This window comes from Struthio camelus, chromosome W (assembly GCF_040807025.1).
Source record: "Struthio camelus isolate bStrCam1 chromosome W, bStrCam1.hap1, whole genome shotgun sequence".
Lineage (NCBI taxonomy): Eukaryota > Metazoa > Chordata > Aves > Struthioniformes > Struthionidae > Struthio > Struthio camelus.
In genome coordinates this window covers 36,064,917-36,089,253 of record NC_090981.1, presented here as the reverse complement: position 1 = coordinate 36,089,253, position 24,337 = coordinate 36,064,917, and the positions used below count along the sequence as shown (strand labels likewise).

Sequence of the window (24,337 nt, the reverse complement as noted above, 5' to 3'; positions counted from 1 at the left end):
AAAGGCTGTACATACCTACCATAATGTAGGTCAGTTTAGGTTTTGTTTTTTTCTAGAGAAGGTAGAACATGTAAATTTACCACTTCATACTACTTCAAATGCAACTTCAAAATGCTACTGAGCAGAGCTTCTAGTCTCCTGGACTCATTCCATTGAGTACTATTTAGGATGCTTCTGCCCAAGTGAAAACGTGTGTTGACCTTTCATGTAACTGAAATCCATATAGTTGTAAAAGAGATTTGCTACTTATAATAGGATCTTTATTCGTTGAACATGATAGTCTACACTCACATCATTATCTTCATGTCATGAATTCTGCTGGGCAGAAATAGATGACTAATGGCAGGACTTGGGAGCAGTTTTAAATACGCAATTATTTACTAAATTTGCAAGTTATTTTTATTTGTGTTTCACAGGCGATGGGCCAGATTTTACCATTACGTGTGGTAAATCTTTGAGTAGTACAAGAGCTGAATTTGGCTGCTAGGTTACCTTTGTTTCATATGATAAACATATCTCAATGACTAATTCAGAAAAATTGGAGATAATCTTGTCTTAGCTGAAAGAGAACTGCGTGTTTCGTAGCTGACGTGCAACATGTGACTTTGTTTTCTATTAAAATTGTGCCATGACAGTGTTTTAAACATAATCCAATTGAATTATGTCATTTTAACATTAGGGCATTTTTTAAGAGTTCAGAAGATCTTTAGAAAAGATTTGAGCCTCCTTAGAAACGTATTTTATTAAACAATGTGAAGCACTTTGTAACTTTTCTCAGATTATGATGTTTAAAACAAGCCATTAACTTTTACTCTAATTTTCATGATATAGGTGGATCTCCTGGTCCTGGTGGTCACTTATCTGAAACCAGCCTTACTGTAACTGTGATGATCCCTTTCAACGATGACCCTTTTGGAGTCTTTGTTATAGATCCAGAGAGCCAGGACAAAGAGATAGCAGAAGATGTTGTTTCTGAAGATGATCTTTCCTGTATTACAAACTTCACCATCTGGAGACAGCAAGGCACCTTTGGAGTTGTCCGGTTAGGTTGGGAAATACTATCTAGTACGTTCCAAGCTGGACTGCCCTCAATGGTAGATTTCTTGTTGCTTGCATCGTTTCCAAGTTCAGTACAATCACAGCCCCACTTGAGGCGCCATCACAGTGGAACGGATGCTTTGTATTTCAGTGGAAAAGAGGATGCGTTTGGAATTATTGGTCCTGAATACCCATACAGTGGAAATAACGCAATAACGAACTTTACATTTTCAGCGTGGTTAATTCCTAACTCCAGAACTAATGGTTATATAGTTGGAAAGGATAACGATAACGGGATCTTATACTATGGTGTGAAAATCCAAAAAAATGGTTCCCATATTTCTGTAATGCTTCATTATACAGCATTAGGATCCAATATGACTTATGTGGCTAAAACAGTGATCATGAAATACCTGGATGAAAATACATGGCTTCACATTCTGATTACTCTGGATGAAAGTATAATTGAATTTTACATTGATGGAAACCCAGTTCTGGGAGGAATGAAGAGCCTTAAAGGAGATGCAATTGCTGATGGTGAGCCAAAAGTCTTCATCGTTTTTCTCTATATGTAAAGCTCTGAAACTTGTAGAAGAGTCTAGCCTCTTGAAAGGTGAACGCATTGTATTGAAACAAACTATTGTATCTGATTAGTTAATTGAAGAGAATGGATTAAAATTTCTTTGAGGGCTTTCAAAAAGCATATGAGAGTATAGCTGTGGAAGTTCCAAAACAGTCAAAACTGTAACAGGGCTTGAACTGTAACAATGTGAGAATAAAACTGTATTATATTACAATTAAGCCAGTATCTTGTAACCCATAGAACTTTCTCAACATGTAGATTTATTAAGTATGTATATATATGGTATATTAAAACTATACCTAATGTGATATGTTAAAAATTATGCCTAAAGGTTTATTTGTGTTCCAAGAAATATTAGCATATATACTTAAGTTCATCTAAATGGCTAATGCAGTTCTGCCAAAAGTTATAGATTTTAGCGATAATCATTATAGTCATTCATTCTGAACTAGCATAGCATTTACCAGAGAAGTACTATAACAATTTAATTATGAAGCCAAATAGTATATGACTGAAATACATTTGTATTTGCTTTCCTTTGCAGTTTCCCTCTCTTCCATGTGCATTTTTTTTTTCTTGGAGATGGTCTCCATTTTTTGTCCTTTCTTTCTCTTGCTGTCAGTTTCACGTATTTTCTTGGTTAGGGAGAGACATTAAAGACTGACAAATTCTTGAATACAAACTGACTGCTCCTCTTCTGTAATCAAGGAAGGAGAATTAAAATGGGTACGGTCATGTTAAATACATATGTATGTATGTAGAGAGAGGATAGAGAGACGACTTCTTTGATTCTATAGTGTAGTATTTTATTTCTGTTTCTGAGTTTCCAATGGTTGAAATTTGAGAAATAAATTTCCCCTCTATAGCACAGTAGTGCCTCTGCAATTAATAATTTCCATTAGATTTGCAGTACTATAGCTGAGAAAGGACTTTTTTTCCTCTCAGTTTCTAAAACAAAGACCTGTGAAATGCAGCAATGCTTTTGTTGCTAGAAGGACATGTCTGGGTCATTGTAACTTTTCTGTATTAGTGGAGATGACATATGGCTATGTCTGGAGATACTGCAAGTGTAAGGCATGAATTTCTTCTCTCTCCATTTAATGTTGGTTGAAGCCTGCTGCAACACAGTGAGGAGCATAGTGGCCCAGTTTTTCTCACTGCTCTACCTTGTGCCCTGGAGCTATTACCAGTTTCTGTGGCTGATGATCTCTAAAACTGCTGCTCAATATCATATGTAGGTCAGGGCACTGGAAACTCACAGTTTCTTTAAAAAAAAAACAAAAACAAAAACAAAAAAACCCAATGGGAAACAACTGAAGAGAGGAAGGATATATTAGCTTACTAGGAGTGACTATGACCTACCAGCTTAGTATGTTTGTGAAAAAGGCAGCTGTGAGCCTAGGATCTGCTGAGTTGGGTAGTTCACTGAAGATGGAGAAATATAAAGCGATTGTAAAAAGCATTGGAGTTTGGTGTACTACTGGAAATCTATATTTCCAAGGCATGATAGCGGAAACAGATATCCCGAAGGGCTAATTCAGTGGTGATGAGAAAGGATCAGCTCCTTAGAAGAGAAAGTCAAAATGGGAGTCATTTAGCAAAACAAAGGCCAAGAGGAGTTACAGTTGTGCTCTGTAAACTTGTGTTGGAAAGAGGGAGATTTCTAAGTCTCAGAAAAATGAGGAATGGTGACAATGGGCCGATAGAAGTAATGGGATTAAAAACTTGAACAGTTTAAGATGGAATTGCGCAGCCTAAGAGAGGCTAGGCTCAATGAACTGCCTGATTTCATGTTCAAAGATCAATATGATTCCTATTGATTTTGATGATTATTCAATTGTAAACTTTTATTGCTTTGAGGAAATGCAATAACATGAGGAAAATTATAATTTTCTTCTCAGGTCCAGGAATACTGAGAGTTGGAGCAGGAGTCAATGGGAGCAGTAGATACACAGGGCTAATGCAGGATGTAAGGCTTTATGAGCGTAAGTTGACACAAGCAGAGATCTATGAACTTCATGCGACTCCCGCAAAAAGTGACATACACCCTGTCTCAGGATATTTGGAGTATCGGCAGGGAGAAACCAATAAATCATTCATTGTGTCTGCAAGAGATGACAAAGAGGAAGAAGGAGAAGAATTATTCATACTTAAGCTCATTTCTGTGCGTGGTGGAGCTCGAATTCCACAAGAAAATACAACAGCAAGATTAAGAATACAGAAAAGTGATAACGCCAACGGTTTGTTCGGTTTCACTGGAGCATGTATCCCAGAGGTAAGATAGTCATAAGGAAAGCTGTAGATGACGTTTCGGACACTGTGAAATCTATGGCGAGACTGATTGACGTACACAAGGCCTTGATTTCACATTGTTACTTTGTGTAGTTAAGCAAAGTTTTCCTAACATTGGAAAATAAGTATTTTATTGTTAAGACTGACTCGGTCACACTGGCATATACTATATCATTTTTAAAAGTTCAATTAAGCTACTTTTATTAATGGAAAAAAAAAAGAAAAGTGATTATATTTTTCAAACTGAAGACTAAGGCATAAATTATCTAGAAGAATTTTTTTTTTTTGCTACTTTTACATCTGGGACTGGATTATCAATGAAAATATATGATTTCTTTCTCAGTTTTGGATAAAGGATTATTACAAAGATTTTTATTTTAGTTTTCTGTATAAAATGCTATATATGAAAGAATTTTGCAAAAAGTAACACACTGACAACGTGATTTATTGTTTCACATGAAATTACTGTCATAAACTGCAGGATAAAATGCATATGTTAAATATGAACTCGGTTGATATTATCTGCATTTTTTATAGATTAAATTTTTCTTTAGAGGTAGCCCTTCCACATGCAATATATTAACTTTCTGCTCTTGGGGGAGGACTGAAAAAATATAATTCACTTTCTACTTTTTTATAAATCATAATGGGAGGGGGAAACATGATACCTGTTTCCACTGGAATTGGATTATTTTAGAAAACAAATTCAAAGTAGTTTTCAGTTTGGGAATTCTTATGACCTTTTAATTACATTCTTTCTAATCAAAGTACTTCTGTTGTGTTTGAAAATAACCATCTTGCTTGAGAGATACTAGTTTTCAATTTGGTTCTGTTTGCTTTTTAAGTGCGTACCGTATGCTATGATAATAGATTCCTTCAGGTTCAAGTGCCACTGATACACTGTGATGCCACAGATCATCGACCAACCATGCAACACAATTAAAAATGAATAGAGCTTGTTAATTGTTTTGCACTTACTTTACATCTGTTTCACCAGAGAAGTATTAGAGCTCTTAGTTTGTGCTGCAAATACTCCGCGTTCTTTTACCAGGAGTTTAATCGCTTTATGTGCGTATCTGTCTACTAGGGAGGTGAAATCAAAAGGAGTAGCTACACTGTGTTATACAGAAGCTCTGAAATATATCTAATGCATGTAGGCAGCTTTAACCCTCTGAAAATTATGTTTTTCAGCAAAAAATATTTTCTATTTTAGTTCTGTGATCATTGCTTTCTAAAATATATGGTCAGTACCAATAGCTACTTTGTTCTAAAGGTGTGCAATTGTTGTTTCATAAGGCCTGTTCTCTGTGAAGACATGGAATTGTGAAGAGGGCTGCAGCACAGAAAACTTTTTCACAGTTCTTCCTGAATGAAGATAGTTTAATAATTTAATTTTAATGCATCTAGTTTTCTCCATAGCGTTTCTAGTTGAGCTAAGGGGGAATCCAAATTTTTTTTTTTAATTATTGTTAAGGAAAATGAAATAATTGTCATTAATGTAGAGCATAGTTTCAATTGCTTTTGACATGTCCGTTGCAAGCGTATTGATTCTGCCTCTAACATGTAGTTTTGGGGGAGAAGATAACGCGACCAAAACAATCTGCAGTGTAATGTTATTTGCTCTCTTAACAGTACTTAGGGAGATACTAGAAGCTGTTGCAAATTTCACTAAGACTGTTGCTGACCACCGTCACCAAGGACGGTTTCATTTTTTTACCACTCTGAAAGTGCTCAAAGTAGCATGACAGCAATTTTTTTACCTGAATGCTTGTGTGACATTAAAGAATTCCATACTTTACATTTATTGCCTTCATTTACTTGAAATGTTTGTTACTGTCAAATTTCTTGCAGACTTCTGATGAAGGTTCCACTATATCCTGTGTGGTGGAGCGTACAAGAGGAGCCCTAGACTATGTGTATATAAATTACATTATCTCGCAGGTTGATTCCACTGGCATTACTTCCTCTGTTACCGATTTTTCTAGCAGCAGTGGCACTATCGCGTTCCTTCCTTGGCAGAGATCAGAGGTAAACCCTACCTTCCTATCAATTATTCATCTAGTCCTTTGCAAACTTGCTGGAAAATACCTTCTGAGCATGCTTGAGTGTTCCTCCTACCAGGGAGTGTTTGTTTCACATGGCTCTTGTTATATTTTGCAGGATTTTGGGGGATTCCTGACCACTAGCTAGTGATATGGTAGATGCTTATAGATATGTGTATACCTCTGTACAGGTGTCACCAGGCCTGCATGTATGTTTGAGTGCACATAGTATATTAGACATTTATGTGTACATGTATCATTTGTGTATATGTAGAAAATAAAAACTAGATTTATATATATATGTATACTATAAAGTGTAGATAGCCCTGGGCTGAAAAAATGGATTCAGCCACCTTTGAAATTGGAAAGTGACTGGGTTTTTATCTGATTTTCTTAACTCAAACGCATCTCTTAGATAGATAGCAGTAGTGTGCACTGCTGAAATCATGTGTTGTGCACCTGCTGTCACCCATGTTTTATCTCCTCTTGCTTGATCTATTTCTGTGAATTCCCATGCTGATGTAGCACAGAAGTTTTACATTCATTCGAAGAAGTGGTGTGGTGGGACCACAATATTGTAGAAAGTTCATGTATGTTTTCTATTGCTGTTCATATAATAACTAGAATGAATTGTTAGAAGAAAATGCTATCCTCTATTTCATATAGAGATATATGTATATGAATATACATACACACATATGTATGTATCACTCGGTTGAAGTCAGTAGAGACTGAAACTCACTGAAGCCACGCTGATGTTTGTGACCTACCCATTCTCATGCCTCTGAATATGATTAGCTTCTTAAGCCTTTTGTTCTATATGTTTGACCATATCACAACGTATAGAAATGTACAGAAAGCTGGAATTATCCCATAAATCCCATTAGTCTATACAGAGATAGTTTTATGTTAAATAGTATGATCTGAAATCTCAAGTGTCAGGTGGTAGAAACAAGCTTAATTTACTTGCTCTCTAAATTGAAGTAATTACTGTTGTGTCTCTTCTGAGGTACAATTTCTTCAAGATTTTGAAAATTATCTGGTGTTTCACTTTCAACACATGTTAAACTATGCTTATTTTAAAGTATGAATAAGTAATTGCGTGCTTATACACACACACATATAGACGTATACATATATGTGCACACATACATGTAATTTACATATATATGGAATTTGAAGCATTTTGGAAAGCATACCTTATATTTCTGATAGCTTGGTAACATTTTATTTTTTGAAACAAATATTCTAAATGTAAAATATTATCCTAGAAGTTAGGTTAATTTACCTGAAAAGGAAAAATTCTGTCTGCACTACTTTAAGAACTACACAGCAAATACAACCAACTGACTGGTGAGTTAGGTAGGTAACGAAACTCAGTGATGTATGTTGCATGATTTGATCTCTCCATGACTTGATTCTATTCTAGGTGTTAAATTTGCATGTGATTGATGATGACATTCCAGAGCTAACTGAATATTTCCGAGTGACACTAGTTTCTGCAGTTTCTGGAGATGGAAAACTAGGTTCCACTCCTACCAGTGGAGCAAGTATAGATCCAGAAAAGGAAACTACTGATATCAGCATCAAAGCCAGTGACCATCCATATGGTAACAATGATGGAAATGATGCAATGTTATTTCAGATAATTGTATAGTTTTAGCTCAAAAGATTAAAAGCTTTTTTGCTTAGCCTTGAGAGTTGGGGAAGCAATGCTAAGCATGCCACTTATTTAACTTGAGATTCATTCATTATTTATATACAAGAGTGAATGCTGAGTTGCTTGAGAGTTCTTGAGTTACTGAGTTCTTGAGAGTTTTGGAAAAAGGCCTTGACGCTGCCCTAACCAAACAGATGATTCCTCTGTGGGGAAGATAAATAAAGATTGCATGTAGTTGATCCTGTGCCAGTCTCTGTTAGATGAGAATTCCTGATCATAAGAGCCGTTTCTGCATGCTTGTTTCACAAACAAGTGGGCAATGCTATGACATGGTGAGGCTCTTTGGGGAAGAGCTGAATTTATTATTGCACTGTGGCTTTATCAAGACTCATTTAAAATATACTGTTTATTGATATCAGTGAGAGGGGGTAGAGTACAAAGTATATCCCTGGAAATAGCGTGCTTGAGACCTAAGGGCATATCAATAATTAATGCTTAATCTCAGCACCACCATAAAATATAAATATTATAAATTATGGATTTGATTGTAAATCATTTAAATGTGGTGCAAGAAGCCATGTAAATAATATTTCTTGTCTGCCAGGTTTACTACAGTTCTCTGTGGGGTTGCCTCCTCAGCCAAGTGATAAAATGGTTCTCCCAGCATCTGTCGTGCCCCATATTACTGTTAAAGAAGAAGCTGGACCCATCAGATTACTGGTAGTTCGTGCCCAGGGCCTTCTTGGAACAGTTCTGGTAGAATACAGAACAGTACCACTTACAGCTTTCAGTCCTGAAGATTATCAGGTATGACCATTGCCAAGGTGATGTAGTTATTTTGGACTTCATTTAGATTTACTTGTTCCAGGCATAGCCTTCACTTTTAAGTCTTCTTGCCCAGTTTTCTGTTTTATGCAGTAATGTGGTAAATGAATGTTTAATATTCACTTTAAAAAAAAGATAATTATGTGACTTTTACATCTTTTCTGTGCACAAAGTATTGCAAGTCCTAGCAAAAGGTTCTAGTTTTGTTTTGTTTTGTTTTTTAAGAAAAGCTTTGGTGTAGCAAGAAAGGATGTTTGCCATTGTTGCAGAACAGATCAAACTTTGTATGATCATTCAGGTGCATGTACAGGTTAAGATTATGTTTATACATACTGGGATTTGCACATACTTAACACCATAACCTGCATGTATTTGTGCTTACCTAACTTATATTTGGGCAGAAAAACTTATATGAATGCAGGTGCTCACCATTCTGTGAATTTAGATGGTTTTCATAAAAAAGATTCAACAGGTTTTTGAAAAAACTAAAGTGAAGAAAAGTAGATGTATTAAAAAAGATAACAAAATCAAAGTTCTGTTTCTTTTTTCATTTGGATGAAAAGATTGGACTTCAACAAAAATATAAAGACCTTTCATATTGCAGGCTATTGTGGGCACTTTGGAATTTCAACCAGGAGAAAGATACAAGTACATTACTGTTAACATCACTGATAATTCTGTCCCTGAATTAGAAAAAGATTTTAAAGTGGAGCTGTTGAACCCAGAAGGAAGAGGTAAGACACATACAATTCTTTCCCTATATATTCGAGATCTCTATTCACGCACAAAAATCTTATCTCTTTTAGGTGTGCTAAGAAGGATTATTTTCAGTTTTTTTTTTCTGAAAAAAGACAAACACCCTCACCCTCTAAAAATCTGTAATTTTTCTTGGGAAAGAAGCGCTCTTCAGTTAATCTATCAGTCGTTGCTAGAAAGAGCTAGACTCCAAAGAAATTGGATTACTGCCGTGCATTAGGTCATATACAGGCAATCGCCACTTTTCACTTTATATAAACTTCCTGGTTCGTAATGAGAATTAAAATAATTTAAAATATATATTAGTGATCACTGTGTTTCAAAATTTTAAATATTTATAGAATAATTAAGTCTACACAGCCAAAGGTAGCTCTTTCTGCCAAGTGACTGAAATCAGAGGAATTATAATGTATTAGTTCATAATTTATTCAACCTGATTATAGCAGTGGGAGACTGGAGGGGTTGAGAGGGCTAGAGAGCTGAGCTGCAGCTGGAGAAATATTTGCTGCCTGTGTGGGAGAAAATGCTTAAAAGAATTCTTGCTGCAAGATGTTAGTCCAAAGGAATGGTAAGCATCAGTGCTCCTGCCACACAAAACTCTTGCCTGTTATGGAATTTTTTCCCATTGGGGAAGTGTTTTCTAAGGCTGACTGTAAAGTTATTTGGAGGGGGAAAATCATTGGAAACGTTGACAGCCATAAATTGACTTTTTAATGACAGTTAATTTTTTAAACAGTAGAGAAATACAAATATCATTCCTTATGGGAAGTTGTATCATAGTACCTTAAGTTAATCCAACTCTCTGCTGTGATTGTATGTGTCTGTGATGTAATATGGCCGTAGTGAGTCTGTTGATTTAAAAAACGTAGACTTTTCATGCGTATAAGCATTTTGGTTGAATATTTGTTTTGTTAAAAACAGCTCTGCTTTTCTCTTTAAAATTGCTTTGACAGGAAACTTGCAACTAATTTAATAATCCAATAGATAGATAACCTCTTAATACAAACTGTCTTTTTGGTCTTTCCAACACCAATGCAAGCACAAAATATAGGATAAGATTGCCATTAGTTAAGTCTCCTGCAGATTTTCCTAGCTTTCTGATACATGTTTTAACATTATGGGAAAAAAATAGTATAAGAGCTTGGAGTTCCCCCTGCCTACACACACTTTTTTGGAATATTTTTCCAGTTTCTCTATACATACCTTGGGATAGGAATGAGAAGGACTGAACACAAAGAGGGAAAGAAAGGAAAAAGAAAAAAGAATGTTGAGTTTGTTGTCTTTCCTTCTGACTTTTCATTGCTGTTTTCAACACAACGCATTAAATAGAAGGTGAAATATATAATGCTTTTTCTGACTTTTACCAAAAACCCTGTACAATTTCAGAACCAAAATTATTGCCGCCTTAGAATGTTTCCCTCCTTTTCCCCGCCCTTTACCAGAAATGTTTAAATTACTTTCTGTTGTCTCTGTATTTATAAATGTATATGTGTGTGTGTATCTATATGTATCTATCTGTCATCTTAAAGTTGCTGAGCTCTTTAAAAATGATGACAGTGGAAGTGGTGATGGGAACGTGGATTTCTTCCTTCCAACTGTCCATCAACATGGTAAGAATTTTGAACTACCTTTTATTTCTTTATTTCTCATAAATTACTATAGTCGCACAGCTTGTCCTAGTGTTACTTTACTTGTAGTTACAGATGATTCAATCACCTTTATCATAATGTTCTCTCAAAACATTATTTTCGATTTTAATTTAGGCAAAATTTCAAACAATCAGTGTTAACTGTAACAGAATAACAGCCGCTGTACTGTCAAAACTATATTGATGTAAAAGATGATATAGATATTCTAGAAGTACAGTTTTCCAGATTAGTTTTGCCTGGAAATTGACAAATTTTATGGAGTGCAAAAAGCAAAGAAACTTTTTTAATTGAAGGTAATTAAAACCTCACTGTATGCTTTGATACATGCTTTATGTTAGGTTTTCTTTGTGTCAAAAATATTCATAAAGAGAAGTGAATCTGTTAAAATAAAAAAAAAAAAGTGGATTCATTTCTTGTCTTTAAGTTTGTTTTTATTCCTGAAGTATTGTCATGGTTTACAGAAAACAAAGATAATTTAATCTAGAGAAAATAATTACAAAATAGATACAGAGAAAAAGAAAAAAAAGAAGGAAATCCCTGTTCATGCAGGACTCCAAATTAAATCCTCCAGACCTGAGAATGTTGCATTAGCACCCATTATCCAAATCAAATAATTTATTTCACTCTAATTTTCAATTTTATCTGTAAATATAAAAGAATTCAATTAGACTCTGAGAGAAAGTGTGTATTTCACCACTTTTTGGAGCTTCCTTTTTTTTCCTGGAATGGTATTTCCCTCTTTCCCTCTTGTTTCCAGAAATGATTTTCTTAAATGCCAGGCTCTTCCTTTCTGAGCAGCAAGTTATCTCAGCTGGAATGGTGGTAGAATTTAATGGACTTTTTCCTCCTTTTCTTCTTTTTCTTTGTTTTCCATTCCAGCCCCTGTTACGGTGAGACCTGCTTGTATCCAGTCTGCCCTGCTTATGCTGCGGTTTATCATATAACTCCCCATGACCCTGAACTTTGCTCCGTTCTCATTCATTAAATCTTTAATACTTTTCTTTCTGTTCCTTCCTTAATGTACTCATATTTATTTTTCTTCTTCGGTGCATTGTTCCATGAGAAAGGCTGCCAGACTGCATTATTGAAAGTCGATTTCTTATCTGTGTGGATAGTCATCCTGCATTTAAAGAAAACAAGAGTGAATCAGCACAGAAAGTCCAGTCGTGGTGGCCTGTGTAGTTTTGTAATAAAATTCCTTTAGCTATTTTCTTTGATATAAGAAAAGGTGTTAGAAAAAATAATCTTCTTTGGAACTTACACTTACAGCTAGCTTGGGAATTGCATCCCACATCATTGTGACTATTGAGGCTTCTGATGATGCTCATGGTGTGTTTGAATTCAGTATGGAGTCACTCTCTGTAAATGGAACTGAGCCTGAAGACGGAGATAGCATTATTGTGCTGCAGGTTAGAAAGTTTTGAGTGTCATATTGTTATACAGTCCTCTCCTGTCCCTGTTTCCACCGGGGATTCTGTGATCTATTTATTATAAATCCATAGAGTTTATAACTTTTAAAAATAAACATCTATTTTGCAATTTAGTACATTTGTTTTCTAGTATGTATCTTCCAACTTGCACCTAAAATGCTGTAATAATGTCTGATTTCAGTTGTAGGTACAGATTTCAAATTGCACCTACTTGCTTACATTTGAGGTATTAATTTTTTTAAAGTGGGAGTGCTGGTTATACAACAAAAAATACAGCAAAGCTGAGATGGTAATGGTAACTTTTTTTTTGAAGAGGGATTTACTCTTAACCCATACTATTAGTGGCTTTGCCTTATACCATTTCATACTTCAATATTTTTCTTTCTCTACAAAAGTAAGTAAATCTTTATATTTTGCACTTAGGTCGTGAGATCTCATGGGGCCTTATCTCAGGTGACACTGCATTGGATCATAGTCTGTGATCTTACAGAAGACCTGATGTCTAATTATGGGAATGTAACATTTGATGTTGGCCAAGCAAGAGCTAATATAACAGTGCAAGTTTCACCTGATGAAGTTCCTGAACTGGATAAAATGTTTTCAGTTTTGATCATCAATGTCTCCAGTGGTCGTCTTGGAATTCATACTAATGCAACATTAACTATTTTAGCTAATGATGATCCATATGGGCTATTTATGTTTTCTGAGAAAAACAGACCAATGAAAGTTGAGGAAGAAACCAAAAACATCTCCCTAACGATAGTGAGGCTTGGTGGTCTCCTTGGAACAGTAATGGTGACGTACAGAACTATTGGTGATGAAGAAAAGTCACCGTTCCTTCCATCTGGCGTAGCTAGAGCAGCACAGGGAAAAGATTATTTATCTATTTCTGATTTTGTGATCTTCCCAGCCAATAAAAGTGAGGCCACAATAACTCTTCCTATTTTGGATGATAATGATCCTGAGAGGTCAGAATCCGTTTTTGTGGAGCTAAACAGTATTGCTTTGCTTGAGAAAGTACAGGATCGGCCACGTAAGTATTTTACAGTCTCTCTACAGTATGTAGGTTAGCGTTCGTCTTTAATACGATAAAATGCAACCGGTTAAATTATAATAAAGTTTTACTATGTCAAACTGCATATAAAGAGTTCTCTGAGTTACCTTTCTTGTCAGCATACATTTTCCTTGCCGTAGTATTTTGTCAGGGGTTGATGAGCATTTCTTTATTCCTTTTGCATCCCTTTAAGCAAGGCCTTTTTGGCCATGTGTGTTACTGTACAGCTTTTGTGCACTAATACACGTATTCGTCTAATGTTCATCTTATGTTGTTTCTACAAAGCACCATATTAGAAAATAACTAATTTTAAAATAGCTAGATTATATTGCTTATTGAAAGCCAAAAAACTTTTAAAAAACAAACGGGTGTAGTATTACACTCTCTACATGCTGCTTTTTTAATGTAGACAATGCTTGCTAATTCCTCATTCAGATACATTGGGGTGATTACAGCCTGATTTGTGCTTCGCAGCTTCTTGGCTTGTCTAATTACCTCACCCAATTTAGTCTCAATGTTAAGGGAGGCTTCAAATATATAATTCTATGACGAGATTGAAATGTTATTTATGTTTCATCACAGCAAGTGTAAAAATAGAATTCTACTGAACCTGGAGTGATCTTACTACTGGTCCTATGGACAAACAAGTAAATACATCACCTCTTCAAATAATTTATGGCTTGTTTGCTCTACATCAGAGTGATGATAGACTCCAATAGAATAATACTAAGTGATTAAAAATTAAGGTCTTCTGTCGTAGTATAATTCAAACACCAGAAGTATTTTGATGTACTTTAAATTATACTTTGTTCAATTCTAAAAAGATAGTTTTGTTGAAACCTAGTAGCAATGAACCACTGAACTCTCCTGTATGTCTGTGAACTCTATAGACATAGACAGCAAGGATCTCAGGCACTCTCTAACGCTGTTTTTGTTATGTTTCAGTTGTAAATTCTCCTCGACTTGGATCAGTGGGTGAGACAATAGCTCATGTAATTATCAATGCCAATGATGATGCTTTTGGAACACTTCAGCTTTCAGCTCCCGCTGTGCGAGTTGCTGAAGACTATGTTGGACCAATCATTAATGTGACCAGAAGTGGGGGAATCTTTGCAGATGTTTCTGTGAAGTTTAAAGCTATGCCAATAACTGCAACAGCTGGTAAAGAAATCAGAATAGTAGAAATACACGTTCTATGTTGAAGCTGAAATACCTTTCTATATGCTTTGAGTGCAAGCAAACAAATGACTGAGTACACTGTATTAAACAAACAAAACCCCTACGTTTTACTGATTGTGTTTAGCAATTAGAAATCTAGGTTCTATGGAAGACACTGTGCATGAGCTTATAAAAAGCGCTAGAACATCATCACTGTTAAATGAAGAGTCCATTAAGAGAAATGAGTCAAGCGAGTGGGCTGTTTGTTCCCTACTGTTCCCCCACCTCTTAAAAAAAGAAAAAGGGAGGGGAGAAAAAACACTCTAGTAGTATATGTAGCTACTCTTCAGTCCTTTAGTACGTATTTAATCTCACTATGCTTGATTTAGGTGAATTCTTGGAGGAGGAAGACCGAGTTGGGGGAATGGGGACTCAACTGTTCTTTAAAAAAAAAAAACCAAAAAAACCCACACCAGTTGATCCCTGCTACAGGAAAGCTACATGTGCAGGGTCAAAAATCACATAGATAATTATGAATCCAACCCACTGTATTTCTGCTGTGCCCAGAATTGAATGCTAAGGTAGTGCATGCTCTAAGAATAGATATTCAAGTTTATTTTCTGTATAACTAACTTTTCTAAATGAATGTGCAGGTAGAGTGATTATTTTCTGAAGCAGAGTTGTTTAGTGTATCATAGTTATTCAGCTATGCATTCTTAGAGACAAGTTTGCATAAAGTGAGGTCCATGCTGCAGACAAATTGTTCCCTTTTAGTAAAATGTACTTGGATAAAAGTGCTTCTGTTCACTTTCACCTCTTGGAAAGCCAGAGAACAATCAGAAATCAAAGACACAAATACCTTTGTAGTCATAAGTGTGTCCTTCTCAAAGGAAGAGAAAGATGGACCTTTTGTAATTGCTTCTTATTCTAACAGTATCAGCTCTGTTTTTGGCTAAGTTGATTTTCATTTTAATCTATCCAGTTCTCTATAAGGCCGAAGGAAATTAGAAGGATTATTTTGTCTTTATTTGGAAGATAAAGAAAACCCCATATAAACACAGAGGAATGCACGTGTATGCAAAAAGAGAAGATAAATGTCATTGATTTCATGTTTAATACAACGAACCATAATGCATTAATATTTTTCTGTTTTTTATTGCTTTGTTTTTTCATCTGCATATCTAGGTGAAGATTACAGTGTAGCCTCATCAGATGTTGTTTTACTAGAAGGGGAAACAAGTAAAGCTGTGCCGATTTATATAATTAATGATATCAATCCTGAGGTTGAGGAGTCCTTTTATGTTCAACTGGTGAATCAAACAACAGGAGGAGCCTTGCTTGGATCTTTGACTAGGGCAATCATCACTATTGAGGTGTCTGATGACCCATTTGGATCTTTTGGTAAACAAGTTCTATTTGCATATTTTCTTTCTTCTGTTAACGTTTTTACTACAGATTTCTGGGTGAGTTGTTACTGGGCAACTGAATAAAAACTCATAGAAGACATAGAGGAAGCCTGGATGAACACAGTAGAAAACAAGATAAGATAAATTGAAACATTTAATTAAGGTGTAATAACATAAACAAGCTGGAAAAAATATTCAGTCAATTGATACGTCAAGATTTTGAGAAAATTGGATTTTGGGAACTCCTTATGGAGATGGGTGGATTCCCTCCACCCCCCTCTTTAAAAATGTTTATCTATTCCAAATGCTGCATATCTGATGCAGATTTAAGCCAAAATCTGCCGTAAATAACTTGATTTCTTTGTTTTACTAGATAAGCAGTGAAAGCAGGTTTAAAGATCTGGAGAAATTTAAAAATATAACTAGAAATGGAAATTTTTTCCTCTTATTTTCTGTCTGTTAGGTATGTTAATTTTTTCTGCCTGTTGTTATCAATAAAGTGGATCGTGTATAATTTCCAAAAACTATTTTCATTGTGCTGATTTTGGTAATTTCAAAAATATTATATTTTAGATATGTTTTTTATTCATTTCAGTTTTGGGGGGTGTATTTTTTCTGGCCTTTTTCCTTGCCCTACCCTTTTCTCTCTTCAATACCCTTCTTTATTCCTATTGCTCCATTTTCTCTGTTAAAGAAGGGAGACGAAAGGCAGAAAATATCTGACCTCATAATGACATTCAGTAGCTACCAGAAAAATTATCTCTGGGTACTTTGCTAACTTCTTTCTTAAAAACTGAAAATTTAATGTCGGGAAGAATTTTACTTAAAAGTAATTTGAGATGGTAAGTTTTGAGTTAATCCTTCAGTAAGTAGTACATGACAACAGCTAAAAAAGTTCCCTGAATAATTATCAAAATGGCTTTTTGGAGCTTAGAAACAGCTCGAGGCTAGCCATGACCAATGAGTATATTGAAATAAACTGATTGGTTTAGTTTGGTTTTTAATTTTCATTCTCTCCGTTTCTTCTGTCTTCTGTAGATGAAAATACTAATATAGAAAGTTCTGTTTCCAGTTTCAACCTGATTAAAAGTGATTTATCTGTGCAAATAAATTCAACAGAATGAAATAAAACTATATATTTCATGAACCAAGGTAATATTTTTACCTTCAGTGTTATTTTTAATGAAATAAGTCCCTCTGTGCTGTACTTTAGTTTTTCAGATCACTGAATTCACTGTGGAGGAGCCTGAGTTAGGATCAGTAACCATAGATCTGCCAATAATCCGCAATGCTGGGACACTTGGTAATGTTACTGTTCAGTGGGTTGCTACCGTTAACGGGCATCCTGCTGATGCTGACTTGCAGGTTGTCTCAGGTAATATTACTTTTGCCCCTGGGGAAGCCATTCAGATGCTGCTGTTGGAGATCCTGGCTGATGATGTTCCAGAAATAGAAGAAGTAAGTTGAACAGTTTCATTTTTTTGAATAGTGTTAAGAGTTTTGATATGTTATAGAAATGGGTGTAAAGGAGAAAAATAAATGTTTGGGAGCAATGAGGTAGAAGTTCAGATTATACTTTGCTTGTTGTATTCTTAGAAGTACCACAAATTGTTTTGCTAAAAATTTTTTTTTCTCTTTGAGGTTGTCCGTGTAGAATTAACTCAGGCCTCCAATGGTGGTGCTATTGGGTTAGATGGAGTGGCAAACATTATAATACCTGCCAATGATAATCCTTATGGCACAGTTTTCTTTCATCACTCCTTGTATCGAATTCAGGAGCCACTAGAAAGAAATTTACTTGCAAACATAACAGTCAGGCGAAGGTCTGTATGGTATTTACTTTGTATATAATTATTATTTTTTCGTTTTTTTTTTTTAAACTTGACTGTAATTTCAACTTCATGCTCTTCTCGTTTTAAAGTCTTTACGTCAGCTTCTTGATCTGCCAGCTGAACACACTGTTATTTCATATATGTTATTTTTGAAACTTAATGTCTGCTTATTAGAAATATGCATAGAATCTCTTTAAGTATTATTTTGTCTGTTTAATCATCACATCATTTAAAACCACACAATGGCTTATTCCTATGATTTGAACTGAAGGACAGAATGGGCCAACTCGTGTAGGGTGGAAAGAAACGAGAAACATGTATCACATGTTTATACATGTGCTATGATCTCCTGAGGACCCCTAGGAGGATAGACGACAAGGCTGGGCAGCACTGGCTTTTTCTGCTTTGGCAGCTAGTAAAGCCGGCAAGTCCTAAGAAGAGCAAGCTAACCCCTAGAAAAAAATATTTTGGATATGCATTCCTAACAGACTACTGCTCAAACTAAAAATCAAACTTGCTATCCACACAAAATGACAAATCAATTATTCTGGTACTAGCTTCAAAGGGAATGTATTTTAATACATTATTTGGAATTTCTCAGCAATTCAAAGAAGTTCAGTAGTTTTTGTTCAGTTATTCTTAACCAGAAACATACAGAATATTAGACATACTTCATTGACTAACATGACTTTATTCATAATGTCTTTTAGTGGGGGAAGGTTTGGTCAGCTTTGGATTTTCTACAGCACTTCTGAGACTGATGTTGTAGCTCTTGCCATTGAGCAAGGTCACGATGTCCTGGCCTTTTATGAGTCTCCTGTACAAGGAATTCCTGACCAGCCATCCAAGACCAGGGTGAATGTGTCTACCGCAGGTGACCCACTACATGCCTGTGCAACTCGGTGCCTAAAAGAACAAGCATGTTCAGCCTTTACGTTTTCCAGTGCCTCTGGGAATCCTTTCTGCTTTTGGCTGACATCAGAGATTAGCCCACTAACTAATATTTCAGGATTCTGGACCTACAAGAAAAACGCCACCAGTGCATCCACTCTCTTTAGCACAAAAGCCATTGCTGGCAGTGATTATGAATCTGTTACAAGACAGAGGGCCATAATGCTAGAAGGGGAAGAGTTTGCAAATCTCACAGTTACAATACTCCCTGACAGTCTGCCAGAGTTGGATGAGAATTTCACTATATCCCTTTTGAAAGTTGAGCTAATAAACATTTCAGCCACCTTAAAAAATCAGCCAACTCTAGGACAGCCAAATACTTCCACAGTTATCATACTGATGAATGGAGATGCCTTTGGAGTATTTAAGATCTACAGTGTAAGTCCCAATGCAACAGAGGAAGGTCTGTATGTTGAAGTAGAAGAACGTCCTCAGACCAACGTGCAGCTAATGATACACAGAACAGAAGGTAGCCTGGGACAAGTGACAGTGGAATGGCGTGTAGCTGGTGGAACTGCTACCCCAGACTTGGATTTTATAGGTGTTGGTGAGATTCTGGTATTTGCTGAAGGTGAGGCAAGGTTTTGCATTTGCTTCCATCTTATAAAATTAAGGAAAAGCAAAAAGAACCTAACAAGCACTCAACCCTTCAGATGTTTTTACAAGAGTGACATCTTATTCTTAGGCTAAATCTCCCCTAACGCTCAAGATAGATATGCATAAGAACACAGCTGTTTTTTAGCATATAACATTATTTTGCAGAACACTCACGTAGTCTTCTCTAATGAAGTTTCTTACAAGGTGACACTAGAAGATAATGAAAAGCATATATATCTAAGTTTTTTCTTCTTTTAAGAAATATTTCAGCGCACATTTTAAAGATTTCATTTACACCAAATAAATCAGGAGTAATAATACTGAAGACTGTAATAATATCAAGGATAATGAAAACGAGAAGCATGCCAAAGTCATCTTTTCGTAGCCTCCAGTGCGGTACCAGTTTTGCAAAAAGCAAAGCTTTATTAATGACTGCTGATTTCTTTCACCAGTTAGCTAGATTTTTGAAGTAATGATGTCGGTTTTTAAATTCCAAGATTGTATTAATTTTATAAGATACAGTAGAGCATATTTTTAAAATTTACCAGCAGGACAAATGAGTTACTGGCAGACTACTTAAATACAACAGGGCATGGTACAGATTTATTTTATATTTGCGAAGTCTAAGTTGACTGAACGGATATTTTGGAGGTAATTTGTGGGAGCGTAGTAAAGATTGTAGTGTGCTAGCTAGACTGATAAATTAACTGAACTCAAAAGAATTGTTGCCAGCAGTGATTTTGAGGCAGATGTAATTAGAGTAGTGGTTTAAGTTTAGCACAAAACTTTTAAAAGTACTTCAAAGGACAATTTATAAAGTGATACATACATATTTTTAAATTGATATTCTCACAGTCATAAAACACACCTGTTATGCTCATGTGCTGAGCAATAGGACTGTGTTGTAAAATTTGATGGATTATGTAGGCACAGGTAATTCAGTGTTTGCTAGTTATATTATTGTTATTTGATAGTCCAGAAGGCAAACAGCTAACACAATGATAGCCCATTTTTATGCATTCCCTGGCCCAGTAAATATATTCAAATTAAGTGTATAGTTCATCAGAGGGATTATGTACTTGATAACTTTCTTTACAAGAATAATATTCCCTTTTTCTGAGTTGAATTATAAAGCGAGAGAATGTGTAATACAAATAAAGAATTCAGAAATAATTCCTACCCAGTCATTCTGTACGTAGGACATTAATAATAATCATACTGGCTTAATGTGACTTCTTTGATAGTAATTGAATAAAACTGCATAATGGCATTCAGTAACTTCCAGAAAGATAAGTGAATAGGTGTACTCCATTTGTCCTTTTTATATTTTTAAACCATTTGCTACAAAATTAGAGGATTGTCTTTTTGCAAGGTGATTTCCATGGGCATATATATGAATGCATTCTTCTCCTTGTAGGGGAAACAAAAAAGATGGTCGCATTGACCATTTTAGATGATCCGGAGCCAGAGGATAATGAAAGCATCATAATCAGCCTGGTCCATACTGAAGGAGGGAGTCGGATTCTGTCTGGTTTTGACACTGTCACAGTGATTATTCTGGCAAGTGACAACGTGGCAGGAATTATTAGCTTTCAGACAGCCTCAAGATCTGTTATTGGTCGTGAAGGTGGGTTCTTCTTTGTGTTGACCACGCTCAGCTTTTTTAACATCAGCTTCCATCTTCATGCTTTCCATTGATAATGACTCACAGTGATTGTTTGTTTCATCGTTCAGAGAACGTCAACAAGAGGCGAATATGTACATACTTGGCATGAATTTCTTTGAATTTTTAACTCGTGAAATATAGCACTTAAATCTTTGGAAAGGATAGGTAAACCATTTTCAAAAATATATTATGCATCATCATCACTGCTTTCCTTTTTCTGAAGACTGTGCTTTGCTTCTGCTGGTATTCCATCTCAAAACTTCTTTTAACTTTTATTGTCTAATCCATGTATGCCAAATTCTGGATCTGGATTTAATTCCTATCATATACAGATCTATTAATAATTATAAGTAAATGTCATCTATCAATGACTTTAATTCACTTTAAATCTTCTGGAAGACGTTCCCACAGAAGGATTAGGATTGCCTTTTCCTGTCTTCTTACTCGTGAACCTGCTGGTTTAAAATGGTCCGTTTATGCTTTTTTTATGGCAGCTAGTTTAAGACTATAGCAATCTTGCTGCCATCACTAAGTCATATGGCATTTGAGAAAGAACAGTAACAATTTGAAAGTGAAAAATCTACTAGTGTTTTAAAGAGCACACTACATATTTTATCTAAGGTTTGATGCAGTTTCGTGTAGAATGATGGTGATGTCAGTGGTGATTACTCTGGGTGGCCTTTGTTGGAATCTGAAGGTATTACAGTATCATTTTTTTCTGACTTGTGAACTGATGGTCAAGAAAAGTTACCAAAACAAAAATGTGTTGTCCAGCAATGTGTCCGTTGCATTTTCTGTTTGAAGAAAAAAACAAAAAATCTTTCTTTTGCAAATGTTCCCTCTCTTCCCCTCCCTGGACATGAAAGGACATCATAACCTTCTGGTTTTCATCTAGACGGTTTGTGTTAATTCTGTGCTAGTGTGTGTGCCCAGTTTTCATCCTTTATTCCTCCACATTAACAGTTCTGATCTGCCTGTCAAGCCAGCTGCAATCTGACGAGCTAAGAAGAACTGTTAATGAGCACGAGGAATTAATACAGACTGCCTCAGTCCCAAAGGTTATGATGACCCTGAACATTTTCCACTGATTAAATATTATTTGTTGCACAGTAGCAAACGCTGGACATCTGGAACTGAAGTGCTCTGTTACAGTTTGGAAATTACTGGACTCCAGTTTTTCCAGGTTGTGAAGAAAATAATGCATTGGCTTGCAACAACAAAAAAACCACACTGAAGTCTGCTAAAAACAGAATGAGCTACAGCTATTAGATGACAGATTTTAGTGTTTGTTTTTCACCTTTAATATCCAGGTTTTCTTGTTTTGAAAGCAAAAATTACCAAATATAAATCCAAATATCATCATCTTTTATGTTTATAGTATTATTGAACAATTTTGCTATCCGTCAAGTAAATAGATGTTATTTTCAAGAGGTGAATATTATTTATCACCTTATTCAAGGTAGGTGTAGGTTTTTAGTATGGATAGGGACTTAAAACAGCTGTGTGCTGTGTGTATGACTGTATTGCAGGAGTATGCACTGCACTGGCTTGAAATAATGGGGAAGAGGAGGATGGCTGAGGCACCCTTCTTCTACCTAATAAATCCATACCTCTTGATTTGTATTTGGTAAAGGTACATTCAGTGCCTCAATTTTAAATCATAGTATAGAAATCTGAAGATCTGGCTAACATATTTAAACATTAGAAGATGTAAAACAAAGAAGTAGAATTAGCCTAATAATATCCTTTCAGTCTTCAGAAATGAATTGGTATTTGCTGAAGCCTGTTGTATGTCAAAAAGTAGATATACACAACTTGTTTTTCCTATTTTCTTTCTGGGTAGGGATACTAAAGGTCTTGTTAAAGCTGTCCAAGAACCATGGCTCAGTAATTAACTACTTGGAGTCTGTAATAGTGATGAATTAGACTTGGGATTCCTTCTCAGTGTTTTGATTTAGGATATCCTTGACTTCATATTGTAAAAGCTCTTTATATCTAAAGCATTTTGTTGTAGTTTTTGATGAAAATTCGTTGTATCGTATAATGTTGTATTGAAATACGCTTTGTCTTATTTGTGCATTTTGCAATGGTACTAAAGTAACCAGTTTTGTGTTAAGTGCTTATTTGTTTGCAATGGTTGTGCAAAATTCTCAAATAGGATAGACTGGATTTCAGTGCAGTGTTAAACAATATGATAAAATAGTGTCAGGGGAACCCATAAACTCAGAGTGTACTCTCAGATACCTGACTGTAGAAACAGAATACTTGTGAAGTCAATACATTTTTAATTCTTTTATTTTCTTAGGAGCAACATGGACCCACTTAAGACAAAAGTGTGAACCTCAGTACAGCTCCAAGGCTTAAATGAAGTTTGAAATGCTGAGGCTTAAAAATATATTTATTTATTTGGAAATTGGCTTACATAGTTCTTGTATTTTTTTATTATTATTAATACTGTATTTTAATGAATTATATTAAGGTCTCTTGAAATTAATAATTCATTGATCTGTCATTGCTGGTTAGCATACATGCATCTCTTAATATTTCCGTACTAAAAAGAAATCTATCTAGAAAGTGTTCAAGTTGTTCCTGTCGGTGTTAGCTATGTGATACTGCCCTATAACATAATGTAGGAGAATAGCAAGATACCATCCTAACTTGGTGGTCTCTAAATTACATGAAGAAATTGACCAACGCAACTCATCTCTCAGATTGTGCCATGGAGAATGAAGCCACGTAGCCCCATATCTCCTCTTGCGTTTTCCTAGATGTACCACTGTGAAATCAGATAAAGTTTTGGGTGCTTCTCAGTTCTTTGATTCTGAGCACATGCGCAAGACAAATCAAAGTTATTTAAATCAAATCCAAGACAGGTCTAGTGATATGATGCTAGATACAGTGCAACAGACTGAGTCATTGGATGCTTATTTTCATGAAGCAGAAAAAGCAGTCATAATACGCCACACAAACCGATTTTCTACTGGATTAATCCATTATCTAATTTTTCTTCTCCTCTTTTCTTAGATATGTGTTGGAATCACTTGGTCCGTAGATGGAATTATTCCCAGGTTTAGCCAAATTGAAAGCACTTCAAATCAGTTTATGTCAGATAAAATAATACGAAAGACTTTTTTAGTCAGTTGGGGACAGTGCTAAGTTTTTCAAATTTCTGTTTCTACATCACTAAAATACATGTTGACAGTTTTTTTAGTTATGTTCATTCTTCAGTAAGCAAAAGAAATCTCATGTATTGTTATTTCGAGCATCTCAATATAGTAGATTTTTACACATTTCATGCCCCTGAGAAGCCAATGCGATACTGTATGTACTGGCCAACTCAAATAACGTGCACCTGAAAAATGCTGTTGAAACACATATGCAATACACTTACATATAAA

General features: G+C 35.4%; 1 protein-coding gene across 1 annotated transcript in view; it reads left to right on the top strand.

Moving 5' to 3' along the window:
- LOC104150173 (adhesion G-protein coupled receptor V1) overlaps positions 1-24,337 on the top strand; it is a 273,763-nt gene that overhangs the window by 46,834 nt on the left and 202,592 nt on the right. Inside the window, exons 21-35 of the mRNA XM_068926389.1 lie at positions 832-1,575; positions 3,523-3,896; positions 5,765-5,941; positions 7,385-7,565; positions 8,220-8,422; positions 9,045-9,174; positions 10,726-10,806; positions 12,115-12,254; positions 12,699-13,308; positions 14,275-14,490; positions 15,673-15,888; positions 17,107-17,351; positions 17,535-17,716; positions 18,436-19,247; positions 20,691-20,900. Of these exons, the coding sequence (XP_068782490.1) occupies positions 832-1,575; positions 3,523-3,896; positions 5,765-5,941; positions 7,385-7,565; positions 8,220-8,422; positions 9,045-9,174; positions 10,726-10,806; positions 12,115-12,254; positions 12,699-13,308; positions 14,275-14,490; positions 15,673-15,888; positions 17,107-17,351; positions 17,535-17,716; positions 18,436-19,247; positions 20,691-20,900 (4,521 nt within the window). The remainder of the gene's footprint in view (positions 1-831; positions 1,576-3,522; positions 3,897-5,764; positions 5,942-7,384; positions 7,566-8,219; positions 8,423-9,044; positions 9,175-10,725; positions 10,807-12,114; positions 12,255-12,698; positions 13,309-14,274; positions 14,491-15,672; positions 15,889-17,106; positions 17,352-17,534; positions 17,717-18,435; positions 19,248-20,690; positions 20,901-24,337) is intronic.